Raw genomic sequence first — 16,816 nt, forward strand, 5'->3', positions numbered from 1 at the left:
AATCTCCTGTACTTTGTCCCTTCATTGTAATTAATCTGTCCTGATAGTGGTATCATCTGCAAACTTTAGATTTGAGTTTGCACTGTACTTGCCAACACAGTTGTGGGTGTAGAGGAAGTGGAGTGCACACTCTTGAGAAGCACCAGTGTTGAAGGTCAGGGTGGAGGAAATGATGTAACCAATTCTAAACAACTGAGGTCTGCCGATTAAGAAGCTAGTGAGCTTAACACTGCCATTTGGGATTTGTGGAATATATTTTAGTTTTGAACTGAATTAATGTGATATTTCAGCTTTTAATGTCTCTTTTGGGTTGTTAGATTAATTGGTTAATTTCTGAATGGAGCTTTACATGGAGAAAGGACCATTGTCTTTTGCACCTTTTTTTATCTATCATGTAAATAATGGCTGCTTTCTGCATTAACATGCCATGAGTGGCAACAGATATATCTAAAATTGGCAATTGGGTGAAACTAAATAGAACAGTGTCCTTGTGAAACAATAATTTGATCCTATTGCTTCCCAGCAGTTTGTTGAGTTCCTTGTCATTGCCAACAGCCTGCTATAGGTGTCCAGAGATGATGTGGGTCATCTTCTTCTGCTTTGCCAGCCAGTTTCAGGACTTCAGCCATCAGATACTCGAGCCCAGCAGGTAGATAGATGGAGGCTCCGTCAAGGTGGCTTTCGGTGCATTGGCCTTCTTCAGTCAGGATATAAAGTTGTGATGTTATATTACTGTTGAACAACATGTTGTGAGCCCACATTTGGAGTATTATATTCAGTTTTGACCACCCTGCTACATGAAGAATGGTGTTAAGCTAGAGTGCAGAGAAGATTTATGAGGTTGTTGCCAGGATTCGTGGGCCTGAGCTATAGGGAGCGGTTGGACAGGCTAGGACTATATTCCTTGCAGCGGAGGAGGACGAGGGGTGATCCTATGGAGGTATGTAAGATCATGAGGAGAAAGATTGGGTAAATGCACTGACATTTTTACTTGGAGTAGTGGAATCAAGAACCAGAGGATTCAGTTTAAGGTGAGAGGAGAGAAATGTAATAGGAACCTGAGGGGCAACTTTTTTCACACAGGAGATGGTGGGTATTTGGAACGAGCTACCAGAGGAATTGGTTGAGGCAGGTACTATAACAACATCTGATAGACATTTGTACAGGTACTTAATTTAGAGTGTGGAACATATTATTGTCTACCCATATTATTTATCAAACCTAATTTTCTAAAAGTTGCTCCTTTTCAAATTTCTTAGCATTGAGAACACAACATATTTTTGTCACATGGGTATTGATGTCAATAACCATGGGTCAGGGAAATCAAGAACTAGAGGGTATAAGTTTAAGGTGAGCGAGGACAGATTTAATAGGAACACGAGAGGCAACTTTTTTTACACAGATTGCGTTGGATATATAGAATGAGCTGCTAGATGAAGTGTTTCAGGCAGGTACAATAATGTAATTTAAGGCATTAAATAAGGTACATGGATTAAAACAAAGTTTATTTGCTAAATGTGGACAAAAGGTACGGACACAGATGGGTTATTTTGGTCGACATGGATGAATTGGGCCGATGTACCTGTTGCTGTGTATAATCCTGACTATTCTCTTCCTGTCATTAGAAATGACAGTGGTGCCTGTTTGATTGTTAATGTCGGCCTGTTTCAAAAATTACAGTTATCATGTCTAAATATGAACAAAGTAAAATGTAAATAGTTTTTTGTAAAATAAAAACATGTGTATAATTATAGGTAAATATTAGTTTTGTTTTTCATGTAGACTGAGCTGCAAGTGAAATTTATAAAGCTGCTTTATCTGGATGGTAAATCTGATGCTGGATCCTTGTACAAATCTATAAAGAAGTTCTATGTTGAGCACCAAATCTGCCTCCAGTCTATGGCCATGATAACTACAAATGGTTCAGCTATTATGATGGGATCGAAAGGAGGTCTCCATGTCAAGCTCAAGGTAAATTAATAGTGATTTTGGCTCTTAAAATCATCCATTTGCACCTGATGGAATTCCAATTATTTTAGGAGGAAGAAATTGTTATTTGGTAATTTGTGAGAAGGTAATTTATTATACTGATATAACGAAGTGCATACAAACTTTTGAATGTAAATGCTGAACTTATGTATTTTGAGATCCATTTTGTATAATCCAAAATCCTGCAGACCAGAATGAATATAGACAAGGTCTTTCCACTGAAAATTGCAAGTATATGGAGATGGTTGAAAAATAAATACGACCATTCTGAGGTCACTCTTTCATTATATCATGTGTTAGAAGGACGCTGTGTTTGACAAGCATGTTTGTTCTTTGGAGATGCAAGAAATGGCAGTTGCTGGAATTTTGAGCAGGACAAAAAATGTTGTCTTGCCATTTCAGGAACTCAGTGTGTCAGGCAGCATGTGGAGGGAATGGACAGCAATGTTTTTGGTTCAGACTGATGTTTGTTCTTTGAATAGCTTGAAATATGCCAAATATAGCCTGGGTATTCAAGACTAGATATAACTTGGAGTATTTTTTTTAAACCGTCTATAAACTCTGAAAATCTGCAGGCCCAGCAGGCTGGATTAATGGAGTTTTACTACATTGAGGAACAAATGCATCTTGATGTAAAGTCTAAAGTTCCCTGAAGGTGGCAGGCAGCACAAGTAGATAGGACGGTAAAAAATCCATATAGGGTGCCACTCTTCAGCAGCCAGAAAATGGAGTAAGTCTTGGGACCTTTATAAAAGGTAAGTTTTGGTTACTGGTAATGGTTTAAAATAGATTCACAAGGATGTTGCATGGATGGAATGATTCAAATATGAGACGATTCAGAGGAGGTGGCATTTTTTTTTAAATGTGCACATGAGTGCTCATTGACACATTATGTAGCTAATCCAATGAGGTGAGGAGAATTACAGAATCTTGGAGAATATAACCAGTCAAGTGGAGGAAGTGTCCGTGAGAGAGTATTTTGGAGATACCGGCCATGGTATCCAGGGCAAATTGGATTCAAAATCGGCTTAGCAGTAAGGGGCAGGTGATAGTAGAGGTTTTTTTGTGATTGGATGGCCGTGATTAGTGTTCACGTTGTAGGTAGATAAAATTAGAAAGCATAAATTTAGGGCAAGAGATTTGGAGAGGATCTGGAGATTGGAGAGGGCCATTTTCACTTGGAGTGGTGAGTAACTGAAATGAGCTGCCAGAGAGGGTGGTGAAAGCAGTGTCACTGGCAGCATTTAAGAAGTATCTGGATGAGCACTTGAAGTGTAAAATATTACGGGTCAAATCCTGGAAGATGGAGTTAACACGGTCCGGTACCCAGAGGTCTGCATTTTTCCGTGTTTTATGATTCCATAGCAAGGCTGGTTTAGTTTTCCTTGGATCAGAGGAGGCTGAGGGGGACCTGAGAGGTGTATAAAATTTGGAACTGTATTGATAGGGAGAGATGATAAACTTTTCTTCTTGGCAGAGGTTTAAAATGAGGATGCTGTTTAGAGGATATCTGAGGAAGAATTTTTTATTTATTTTTCACCCACTGGATGGTTGCAATGTTCCTGAGAAGGCACTGGACGCAGACCAAATTAGATTCACTAGGTAATTTCCTGGGATTATTAGGTTGTTCTATTACTAGTGGATCAAATAAGTTAGATCTATATTATTTGGAGTTGGGAGAATGAGTGGTGATCTTACTGGAGTATATAAGATTGCTATGGGGTATGACAAGGTGGATATCAAGTTGATTGCAGTAGTAAGACAGAAGTGATTAGGAACTACTACTTGCAGTGGGTGGTGAATCTCAGGGATTCTCCACTCCAGAGGGTGGTGGAGACTCGCTAGGGATATTTAAACAGGGATCAAATACATCTTTAAGAGATCAGAGAATTGAGGGCTATAAACTGGCACAGAAGAGGAATGGAGACCTGAGGTATGTAAGCCATGATAATATTTAATGGTGGGGTAAGCTTGCTTGGCTGAGTGGCTTACTCCAGCCTCTAGGTGGACACAGCCTCTGGGTGGACAAAATATCTTCCCAGGATCAGCTCTAAATATCCAGCCTTTACCTTAAACCTGGGTCCCTTTTGGTTGTAGACATTTCTGCTAATGGGCTTGTTTCTCCTTATCTACATCATCTATGCCCTACATTTTGAATACCGCTATCGTGTCCCTCCCCTCAGACTTGTACACCATTTAAAAAATAAACAGCTTTTCTAGAATCCTTTCCGTAGCTTAAACACCCCCTGCAACATTCTGGTAAATCGCCTGTCTAGTGCCATCGCACCCATACTATAGCATGTCGCACTGATTCCTAATTAATGTTTTATGCAATTGAACTTTTACACTCTGCTTTTATATTCTGTACTGCAGCTAATAAAGGCAAATATCCTGCATACCTTCCTAATCTTTTATTGATGTTGTGCCTTCTGAGATCATGAACTCCACTGTGTACTGTTCCTCAGTACTTGCTAGCAATTATTGTGTATATCCTACTCCTCGCAATATGCATCCTCACATTTTTTTCAGAAATCCCAACTTTCATTGCCATCTTACTAACTCATCTAATTCATTCTGTAGCTGAAGATTACCTCATTATCAACAACGGCATCTGCAATGGTACTAATTATACCTCCTGCATTTAGTCTAGATCATTAGCGTATAGAGCAAAAGCCTCAGCATTGATCTCAGTTGTAGTCTAAGCTTCCAATCATAAAAATACCCCATGACCATCGGACTCACAGCTTGAATCTTTTGCATTTGTCTCCCATGTTGGGCCATGTCAAAGGTTTTACTGCAGTCCATGTAGATCGGACAACCCACATCAACATGATTACTTTAAAAAAAATTGAAACAAATGTTAGGCAGGCTCTCCCTGTAACAAAAGTATGCTGACTATCCTTGATCAATTCTACTCCAAGTGTAATTCTGTCCTCAGAACTTTCTCCAGTAATCATCTTTCTAGAGAATAGAGAATAGAGAATAGCCTTTTATTGTCATCCAGACCGAAGTCTGAACGAAATTTAAGCAGTCATACATATAATACAATACAATAAAAAACAACAATAAACACATATTAACATCCACCACAGTGAGTCCACCCAACATCTCCTCACTGTGATGGAGGCAAAAGTCTTAGGGCTGCAGTCTCTTCCCTCCTCTTCTCCTTCTGCGCTGAGGCGATACCCCCCGGGCGATGTTAAAACCTGTCCTGCGGCTCAAACACCACGGCCCGGGGTAGTCGAAGCTGCCGCTCACCAGACCTGCTGACGCAGCCGCTGGCCCGCGGCCGAACCCCCGGTCTCAGGCCACCGCCACCAGAACTGCCGTCCCAGCCCCCGGAGTGATGTTAGAATACCTTGATCTCCTGCTGAGCTTCTTGAATAAAGCTATCCTTCTGTGATCTGTTAAGTCTTCTGAAACCTGCATTATCAAATAATAGCACAGTGGTAGAGTGACTGCCGTACAGGGCTACAGTACGGAGTTTGTATATTCTTCCTGCGACTGCGTGGGTTTCTCCAGGTGCTCCAGTTTCCTCGCACATTCCAAAGACGTGCAGGTTTGTAGGTTAATTGGCTTCAGTAAATTGTACCTAGTGTGTAGGATAGTGCTAGTGAACGGGGTTCTTGCTGGTCGGGCGGATATGCCAAAGGGCCTGTTTACACAATGTATCTCTAAAGTCTAAAAGCAAAAATCATGAAAATGCGTAAGCATCTTACACACCACTCATTCTCCCAACTGGATAGAGAAATTATCAATATTTTGGGTCTATACCCTTTTATCTGATCTGTAGAATGTTAGAAATCTGGCATGTTTTAAATTGCTTAGAAGGGAAAGGGATGGAGTGACGGGACACAATGCCTCAATGAGGGGGGGCTTCTATTGAGAGACTGGTGAAAGCTTGTTAATTACAAATTTAGGGTGGGGTGGGATATAAATAGGTAACAACAGAGGTTTGAAGAAAGCAAATATAAAATGCTGGAGCAGTGTGATGCAACACACTTCAGTTGCTGGTGATAGACAAACCCAAATGTTGGAAATACTTAAGGGGTCCCATGGGGAAAGAAATAAGTTTGTGTTTCAAGTCCATAACCTTTTGTGAGAATTAGCTAGGTTTGACATACACTGGAAAGGTTAGCTGTCTGAAATTGTTGAACTCGATTATTGAGGGCTGTAAAGTGTCACATTCCTTGTGCCTCTGCTTGCCTGCATTGAGTAAAATGCTTAATAAACTGAAGCCGGATAATAATGGAAGTGGGTGAATTGAAGTGACATGTTCTTAGATTCTGCTGCAACTACCTCCTCTGGCAGCTCGTTCCATATGTAAAAAAATAAATTTAAAAAATTGCCCCTCAGATTCCTATTAAATGTTTCCCCTCTCACTTTATACTGTTATCCTTTGGGTCTCGATTCCCTTACTTTGGGTAAAGGACTGTGCATCTAGTCCGTCTATTCCCCTTGTGATCTTACACACCTCTATAAGATTCCCCCTCACCCTCCTGTACTCTAAGGAATAAAGACCTTGCCTGCCGAACCTCCCCTAATTAGGCCCTCAAGTCCTGACAATGTCCTTGTAAATTTCCTCTGCACTCTTTCTAGCTTAACATCTTTCCTATAGTAGGGTTGTCAAAACTGAGCGCAATACTCTAAATGAGGTAGTGATATGTTTCTGTCAGACTGTAGTGTGAGTTGGAAGGGAACCTGTAGGTGTTGATATTTATTCACAGGCAGTTTCTGCCCTACATTGTGTTGCAGTCATAGTTTTGGTAAGTGCTATCCCAAGTGACTGGAGTGAGTTTTGTGTATGGTGCCGGTCCATAGAATGGGAGTGGAGGTTGTGAATTAACACATAGTCAACATAGAATTAGAATTCATAATCTTTTCCACTTACGGCCCACTTCTTTATTGCTTTCCATACTGAACAATATCTAGCAACTTTAAACTATACCATGCTAACAAGATTAATCAAGACCTGCCTTTTTATAAAAAACCTAATTTTTTTTTTTGTATTCTTTTAACCAGTTTCTGAATTTCCCTTCCACCTTCAATGAACTGCGCAGTGATTTTTCTCAGTGTAACTCTTTCAAAATCTGGTCCCTCTATTTACCTTGCCTCATCTCATTCTTCAAACCAAATTGTATAGTTTGTATTTCTTAGCATTAAGTTGCATCTGCTTATTTCACACCAGGCAATCACCTTGAGGTCTATTGGCTACCATGCTAGTGCATTGCACCCCTAGGCTTTGGCCGATCTGCAGATATAGGAATTGTGTTCATATATTCAAGTCCTAATCATAAATATGTTTTTAAAAATTGGTCCTGTACTAACTCGACTGAAACTCCACTGTACACTTTCCTCCCATCTGAAAAATAACCTTTCACATACTTTATTTCCTGTTCTTTAAGGCAAAATTCTATCCTTGCTGCATTAGCCCTGTTTATTCCATGAACATCAAATTCATGAGAACCCCATTAGGTGGCATCAGATTAAGTGCCAATTGGAGTTTCATTTGCACTACACCAGCTGTGTTTCCTTCAGATGTCCTCTTTGTGCCAAAACTTGTTGGTTAAAGATGATTTGCCTTTATACAAAGCGTGAGCCGCAATAACAGCTCCGTGAAAGAAACGGTGTGGCAGCTGATGAAGAAGAGCTTGCTTGTTCAACTTGTGGAAGATGTCAGAGTCTTGGCCGGGAGTTCACCGCCACCGCCTTCCTCATTCTTGCTCGTCTTCCCAGTGTCACATCGATGACCGAAACTGGAAAAGCAGCACTTTTATATCTATGAATTGGACGAGAAGCCCTTTGCATCCTCCTGTTGCAATAACACTGGTCAGTCGGAAAATGGACCACCTATTGTGAATTGTTTACGTGAGTTTACTAACTCGCCCATTTTGTAAGTCGGGGAGTGCCTGTACTTCCCTGCACTTGTTTCTCTCTCTAATCCGATCCCTCTCTGCTTGCACGTTCTTGACCTGTGGGATGAACACCACCTAAAGTGGACTATTCACAAACCTCATTGCATCACAGATAGTGCTGACAATAACAGATATTGCTCGAGCTCCAACAGGTGATGACTCTTCCTGCATCTGTGGTTGTTCAGGTCATGGGACCCATCCTGGATCCTTGAGTGGCACAGGAGCTACATTCCACAAGTCTGGGGTGCCTGTATGTGTCAGATTAGCCCAATAATGAAATAAACAACAGATTCCTAACACAATTTGCCAACTGTTGTATTTATCCTTATTGATCTCCCATTTCCAAGCTACCTATTTAAATCAAATGCTGCTAAAAAACTAATTAGGGTCCCAGTTTCTCTTGCACCTTGTTAATCTCCCTTGAAGTTGCTGAAAGTGGTTGGGCAAAAGACACCATCTGAACAACCCCTACACTGATATCCTGGAGCTAGGAATATAGGTCACCAACAACAGCAAACATTTTCCTTTGTGAAAAGTTCAACTTCAACCACTGGATTACTTTCCCTTTTAATGTCCAGTTTTACCTGGTGATTTTGTGACCATATTCTGTTAAATATTACCTTGATATCATTCAGTCACTGTCGCCTCGTTTTATAAGTTTATCTTTTTGGACCAAGGCAGTGATAAAGTCTGGAGCCAAGGGGCTCCTGGCGAAACCCAAACTGGGCACAGGACAGCAAGTACCTGGGTATCTGTGCAGAGCAATTTTTGGATTATTGGTTGAGTAAATGTTTTGCATTATTAAATTGACTAGAGGCAGTTTCTGGAGTACAGGTTTTTAATCTGCTTCCTTTTGATTTTGCTATATCCATTACTCTCAATCATTTCACAACATCATATGGAATAAATGAATTTGGTTGAAGACTGGTTTAATGATGATGAGGATCTTCGGGGAAAGGTGAAGTGAATTATGCACTTATCACTGTCTGAAGGTACTTTGCGGTGATCTTTTAAGTTTGCAGGCTGAGCGGGTGATTGTTGAGAATGGGAATGTCCTTGCAGCTGCCTCCTCTCTGTGCCTTACACTTGCCTACATGTTCTCCAATTAAATACAATAGGACTACAGAGCTTTAATCTGATCTATTGATAAACAAAAAAATAGGAACTGGAAAAGGCCCCCAGACCCCTCAAGCTTGCCCGATCGTTAAATATGATCCATGCTGGACTCAACTGTGCCTCAATTCCTCAATTTTTCAAATATTTATCTATCTCCACCTTAAATATATCTAATGATTTGGCATTAAGTAGCCTCAGATGAGAATTCCAGTGATTCATTACTCTCTGCAAGAAGACATTTCCAAGTATTTCAGTTTTAAATGACTGGTCCATTTTTTTGGGTCCCTATGCTAATGAATTTTCCACTTGTGAAAACAAATATCCCAACATCTATCCTACCAAGCCCCCTTGGGATCTTGCATGTTTGAATAAGATAATTCCTCTAAACTGCAAGGAACACATACTGTGGGAATACTGATGTAAGATTGCTTGGCTCCTCCTGCATGTTGTATTTTGCTGTTTAATATCCATGTTGTAGTTTTAGTACCTCAATTTCTAGATACAAATGCTACTTCTCCTGGCATCCCTTTCTGCATTTCTAATTGAACAAATAGCAATGTCATCTCGCAGTTTGTCTTGCCAGAAATTATGGATTGTGTAAAATCACAGACTATGAAATTATATTGTTACTGTTGATAGCCCACAGTGTCTTGTAGATGCCCAATTTTAAACGGCCAGGTCACTTCAAAGTCTATCCTCTTTTTACAGTGGTGACTGAAGACAGTATGGTGGGTATGAATAAGCAAGTACATTTTAAGAAATGAACAATGAATTGCCACACTCTCAGGCTGCATTATTATTAGAGTGTAATTTGGCAATATTGCATCTGTTTTTATTAGGAACTGAGCTATCAAAATAACTTTTCAGTTTTCTCTGAGGATTAGTAATGGATAAGAATCTGATGGCATGGCGTGATGGTTTAAGGCCTATGGGTCTCTAATTGTCTGTATGTTCTCGACAAATATATGTTCAACGTTATAATGATTCTTGTCCCAAGAAAAATGTGGGCGATTATTTATGCTTGAATTTATTGAATTTCTTAAAGATTTTTTTAAATTGTGGGTGCAATGTGCTATGGCTGAGATTGTTATCCAATCATTTAAACCAGGTTTGTGAATGAAAGGAAAAAGATAAAACGTTTCTTTTGATTGAACACTATTATTTAGTTAGGCAATCTGTTTCACCCTATATATCTATTTGGTCTTCTATTTCTTAATACATGGCACACATTTCTCATCTCCTCCCCCTTCAGTTTTTAGAGTCTTTTTTATCATGAAGCCCTGAGCATTTTAACAATATCCATTTGTAATCAGGTTAAATGCATTCTGCTTCTACTTACTTTTCATTGGCATAGTGCCATTTTTAAGATGGGAAATTGACAAGTGATCCAGTGATTCCATGTGACCTTGTCAGTGCGCATAGAATTAATACTCTGCACGTTAGATAGTATCTCTGGAAAGAGGCAGTTAATGTTTTGGGTCGGTGACCTTTAGTCAAAATTGGCTGTGCTTATTGCAGTCTGTATGTAGGTGGTCACAGTACAAATCTTCCAATAGAGTAACCTGGATGCAAGATGCTATCACGATTAGGAGGTGACAAAGAAATGTATTTGGTGATTCTGATCTTGTATATCTAAACAGGTTTGTGAATAGGGGTTAAAGTATAGAATATCCAAGGTTTGCGTCAGGAGTTCAGACGCTAACCATTGATGTGAACAGATGCTGAGCAAGAGAAATTCAATAAGGCTGCGTCATCAATAACTTCAGACGATGAGTCATAATCTTATTAGAACTTCTCTACACTTTGGACATTTCCCATGTAGTTGTTGCCTTTCCTAAAGATTTTTTACAAAAAATCACACAACTATGTTATGTTTTATATTTATGTTTAATGAGTCTTGCTCACAGACTTTCATTTAGGCACTGACTTAATGCTATCTAAATAAGGTTTCTGTCGTTTGTGAAAGAAAGGTTAAGGACTCAATTTGTAGAAATGAAGCTAATTCCAGTAGACTTGAGCATAAAAAATATCAAAGACCTTGTTCACTGCTCTTTTTAATAACTCAATTGCACTATCACTGATTTGGTCTTAGTTGTACAACACAGAAACTGGCCCTTCAGCCTCCTGTATCCATATCCACATTTCGAGAGTGGCGAGACAAACATCTGTGCCTTAAGTCAATGCAAGTTCTCTCTACTTTATTACTGTATTGAACAGTGCAATAGCAGGTAAAATCTTGCATATATTTGCAATGCTTTAAGAATAGGTCTGATGCAAATTTATAGTTGGGAAGAGATGCAGGTGGAGGGCAGAAAGGAGAGAATGCATTTTGCCTCTATGTAGCAAGGATGTTACCAAGCATATTATACATCATGTAAAGCTATTTTAACTCTTGATGAAATGATACAAATGGTAAAGGCATTTGACCCACCTTAATCCATCTTAAATGACCTCTTTCTTTGGCCAGTTGGTTTGATGTTTTTTTCCTCCAATTATTCAACTTGGAACTAAGTTTAAAAAAAATATTGATAGCTTTATGTGAAGGGATATTAATCTTTGTTGCAACTTGAGGATTCCTTTTGCTGTCTTTAATTATTCTATCAGATTACCACTCAGTCTTCACCTTTCAAGTTGAAAAGATTATTTTACCAGTTCTTCTAACAATTAAAGAACATTCAAAGACATCCCTGCAGTTAGTCAATGAAATTATGCTTATAGGCGACACAATCTATAAACATATTTGTCCTATATCCCTTCATATCTTCAGTCTGAAGAAGGGTCTTGACCCAAAACATCACCCATTCCTTCTCTCCAGAGATGCTGCCTGTCCCACTGAGATACTCCAGCATTTTGTGTCTACCTTTGATTTAAACCAGCATCTGCAGTTATTTCCTACACATTTTGTCCCTTCATATCTTCATTCATCTAAAATCTATTGATCTCAGAATTAAAAGTAGCTATTTAGTTTGTGGAGTAGAATGTGGCAGTTTTTTTTTAATTGCCTCTGAAAATTAGGACAATTTTAACACTATGTCCCATTGTCCTAAACTCGCACCTTCTTTTGTCAGTTATCTTTAATTTAAATCATCACCTAACTTTCTAGATTCCAGTATTGGTAATCTCTCTTTGTAACATTATATGGAGTCCAAGTGTCATTTTGGTAAATTATTGCTGCACTCTTTCCAAGGTCAATCCATGCTTCCGAAGGTGTGGTGCTTAGAATTGTTCCAAGAGTAGTTAACTTGAGTTTTATGTAGTAAAAAAAGTAGAAGGTCCACATGTTGTATTCCAGCCCTCCACATATAAAGGGCAGCATTCCACTAACCTTTATGATAATTTTATGTATCTGTGTTCATGGATTCCCCTGTTGCTGCTTGTTTTACATCATTTTTCACTTTTTCCATTTTTTTTTTTTAGGTCTGCCGTACATAACCTAATGAAAGCTCCATTTAGCTTAGTGTTGTCAATTTGCTGTCAATATCCTTGCAACTTAATGTTCCATCTACACTGCTTATAATGGCATCCATCCAGCAACAGATTGGAAAATGTGGCTTGCTATCAGAACCAGATCTAATACATCTATATTTATGAATATTATGATAGTCAAGGGTCTTCTTGTGGCATATACATCCTTCCAGTTTGAATACCTGCCCATAATCCTTCCTCTGCCCACTGCCATTTAATCAATTCCCTAAACAGGAAATGTTCTTCAATTCGTAAGCTTCAGCTTAGCTCATGATATCTTTGCCAAGTATATCCTCCTCTTCTACCACAAAGTTCCCAGACCATCTAGGACTTATAACTTGGTAATAATTTCTAGGGCAGAGCTTCCCAGTTGAATTTGCAGCTGTAGTTCATTCAATTTATTCCTTATACTCTGTGCATTTATGTAAAAAATATTTGTTTGCTTGCTCTAATGTTTCACTCGCGCATCGTGCTTTTCTCTCCTGCTTTAATACTTCAGTTTTCCCTTTGCTTGCAGTGATGAAAGGTGCAGTTAATGCTATTACTGTGCTCTGTGCTATGAACTCTGCTCGCTTCCCTTTTGTTTGCTTTGTAACACATTTTCTTGCAGCTCCCATGTTTACTCGCTTTAGATTCTTGTGATCACTGGTCTCTGCCCATTCATTCTGTTCCTTTGTGTCCCTATGCTGGCGGAATGGATCCCTAGTGTTTTACAGCTGTTCTCCATTTCCTGAATACCATCTTTATGCTTCTCTCAAGGCCATTGCCTATTCATGTTCAGCGGCAGTGGTGACTTTAATGGGCCAGATCACACTGATCATGTTTCACGTGGCCCTGACTGACCACTCAGTTTTTGCTGTCATCTGATGTCCAGCTCACTACCAGTATCACCACCAGGGCCCTTAGACAAGGCATGGCATGATGCACGTGATGGCTAGGCTGCAGGCAGCATGAGTTAAGACACCAGCATCACTCACAGACTATTCTGATGGCTGCCCCATGAGGGGCATTTGGAAATAATTGGAAAAGTGTTAACTTTTTAAATCTTAAGTATTTAAAAACATGAAAATACCAGTGAACAAAATCAGTGTTCACACAAACTGGTGAACAGTTTTAGACCAACATTTTGCCTTTTGTGATGAAATCAGTGACCCCATTCATTATATGAATGGTGGCATGCTAGATGTGCCAGCTAAGGTTAGTGTAAACCAGAGTGGCCAGACACTGTGCATTTGTCTCCTCGGTTCAGAAAACGTCACTCTTCTCATTGAGGCTAGCGGCAGGCACAAAAGTCTGAAATTGGCTGCTGTGTGCACTGTGGTAAGCTCGTTGCTGTAGACAGAACTGTTGGCTAGCCATCAATGTGTTCTGGCCCAACATACCCTTATGGGTACAAATCATTGATGTGAATTAGAGATAGTGGAAGTCTTAATGCTGATTCTGGAGAATAGTGTCTAATTCTGGCCATCTTTAGGAAGTATGTCAAGACCTTGGAGATGATGCAGAGGAGATTTACGGAAATGCTACCAAAGATTCAGGACTTCAGTTATGAGGAGAGACTAGTGAAGCTGGGATTGTTGCCTTTGGAACTATAAGAAGGTTACTTAAATATGTTTTTGTGTATCCTTGCATTTATCCCTATGAATCTCCATTTTCATCATAGAGCATTTTAGATTTTATTTTTTTGATTTTGATTTATTTAGAGTCGCATATTTAGTCTGAAACTATATTAGATATTTATTTGATCTGCATGCTCAACATAGATTTAATGATCCTCTTAAGTGTTATTGAGGACTTCCAACAATCATTGGCATTACTGCTTAGTTATTCAATGATTCCTTTGAAATTAGCTATTTAATGTCAAATCCTTGTTTTCTGGTTTTGGGCTTTACTGAAATCCCTATTCATATTGAAATAGATGATTTTATAATGGTCATTCTAAAGGGACCATGACAAACACTTAGGTTTTTATTTGTGAATAAATGATGCCATGGACTGTCTCTGGCTTGTTAATGCATTTTATGCATTTCATGCAGTTAACAATCTGACTTTACAGCACTTGTGTTTTTCTAAATTAATGCTGGTTGATTGAAGCCTTGCATTCTATTTATAGAGTAAATATTTTTCAACTCCTTTCTTCTCTGCAATTATTCAATGTATAAATGTGGGCTTTGAAAACTGTAATTAATTTTTAATTTGACAATCACTTGCCGATATTTTTATAGGTAGATATTCCATGGCTTCTTGGACAACACTTTGTGGTTCATTCAGAGGCTTTGGCCATTAAGGATTCATACAATGAAATTGCACTTTTTCAAGAAATAGATGGTTGTTTCAAAGCTATCTATTCATATATTTCCAGGTAAAATGCATTATACTTCCTATGAAACCATTTTTTCCCCCTGAAAACCTGCCAAGCAATGCACTTTTAGAGTTATTATTAAAATGGGATATTAATAAATGTTGTAATTTTCTGTTAGTCTTATTAAGGTTAACTTTGCCCCTCTATTAGATATGACATACTTGTTCCAAACTTGTTTATTCAATCACTAATCCATTGCTGCACGAATGATATTTCTGCTTGCATTGTCCAATATGGGGAGGATATTTTTTATTTCAAAATGGTTACCCAATTTTGTTGATGGTATGAATACAATTTCTGTTAAGGTTCCAATACTATATCTGAAGTTCCTAAATTTAGCTTTACATGAAAATGATATTTCCTTTTAGTTATAACATCTGAATATGTTTAGAATTTCCAGATTTTTAAAATTATTTTTGTGCACATAGATTGAGATTGAGGCTTCTTTCACCTGGTTCTTTGGCCATCATGTTGGATTTCTTTTTACGAATAATTCTGACTCTGTAGCGTATACACTGTTCATTATTTGTCATGGAGTTATGGCTGGCAGAATACAAAAATATAAACTTTCAATAAAATTGTAGCTGATAAAGCAAAGTTGTATGTGAATAGCTTATAAGATAGGAGAAAGAGTTAATGAAAAACTAACAATTTTTCAAACTTTTCAGATCCACAGTTAAGCATAGCGGTTTGGAAGAAATCTTCCATGTCTTGGAGACGAGTACCATCAAATTGGCAAAGGCTTGCCACTTCAAATGGATAAATCGGGGCCGGGCAATCCAAGCAATTTGCAAATCCTACCAAACACTCATAATATACTTTTCTGACATGAGTTATAATGATCATGACATCACAGCAGAAAGCATCCTTATTAAACTACAACAGCCTCGGTATTGTCATTCTAATATCTGTTTTAATTTTTGTCTCTAATTCTTGCAATTTTCTGGGACTCGGTTATTGTTTTATGTCCAGGAGTATCAATTTAATTCTCAATTTTGTAAGTTAATTTGTTGATCTTCTGGGCGGGTGGGTGTTGTGTATTTAAGAAAAGCATTTGTACATGTCCTTTTGTCATCTTGGGTCTATTCAATGTGCTTCAGAGTACAAGTGGTACTTTAGAATTGTAGTCACCTTTCATTGTAGAAAAGACTGTAGCCCAATTATGCATAGCAAAGTCTCAAGAATAAAAAGTTGGTAATGAACATAGGAGTTGTACATATCAGTAGAATAAAACAATTGTTTTTCAGAATACTGCTTCAGCTTGAGCATGCAGATTAATTTGACATAGTTGATACTTCTGACAGTGGAGCATGATAGCATCAGCCAAGATTTTGTGCTTTAGTTATTTTTGGACTTTATCCCATAACCGTGGGACCCAAAAGCAATTGAGTCTCTACCATCATATCGTTGACACTGTCGAATTTTCTGAAAAATACTATTAAACTAGCAGATTAACACTTCCCAATTAACACTTCCCATGAGGAAAATAATTTTATCCTGTGGCTGTGATAACTAGATCCATATAATTGTGCAATGCTTTCATTATCTTTTTACATTTGCAGCATTCTACTTGCCATTTTCTTCTTGAGAGATCTCCTCCACCACTTGGACAATCTATCAATATTTTTTCAGGAAAGATTTCTGAACCCAGTTAGAATACCTGAAAGGGTTCAATCCACAATTAGTCTCCTTGAATGCAAGTACCTTGGAAACAATATCTTGTGGGAGAGCAGCTTTCTGTTGGGGATCCAGTTACTGGAAAGTGGTGCTCTTTCTCGACTGCCAATGGCAAGAAAACCACATGGGCCAATACTTCACAAGACAGCAGCTAAAGCTACTGATGAGATTGCTGACTCTGTTAAAACTTTGGTTAGTAGATTATAATATGTTAGTGATTATTTAAGTTCTTGTTGGTAACTTCAATGTTGACATAAATCTTCTTATGATGTTTTATGATCGGATTTTGTCA

General features: G+C 38.5%; 1 protein-coding gene across 4 annotated transcripts in view; it reads left to right on the top strand.

The window, feature by feature from the left end:
• nckipsd (NCK interacting protein with SH3 domain) overlaps positions 1-16,816 on the top strand; it is a 96,297-nt gene that overhangs the window by 18,970 nt on the left and 60,511 nt on the right. For 2 of the 4 annotated variants that reach the window (XM_033036896.1, XM_033036897.1), the window contains exons 6-9: positions 1,783-1,971; positions 14,711-14,847; positions 15,516-15,737; positions 16,410-16,716. The exons of 1 other annotated variant lie outside the window; for it this stretch is intronic. In XM_033036896.1, coding sequence (XP_032892787.1) covers positions 1,783-1,971; positions 14,711-14,847; positions 15,516-15,737; positions 16,410-16,716 — 855 coding nt within the window. The remainder of the gene's footprint in view (positions 1-1,782; positions 1,972-14,710; positions 14,848-15,515; positions 15,738-16,409; positions 16,717-16,816) is intronic. One more of the 4 variants, XM_033036898.1, reaches the window with a different exon arrangement.

This window comes from Amblyraja radiata, chromosome 18 (genome assembly GCF_010909765.2).
Source record: "Amblyraja radiata isolate CabotCenter1 chromosome 18, sAmbRad1.1.pri, whole genome shotgun sequence".
In the NCBI taxonomy this organism is placed as follows: Eukaryota; Metazoa; Chordata; class Chondrichthyes; order Rajiformes; family Rajidae; genus Amblyraja; species Amblyraja radiata.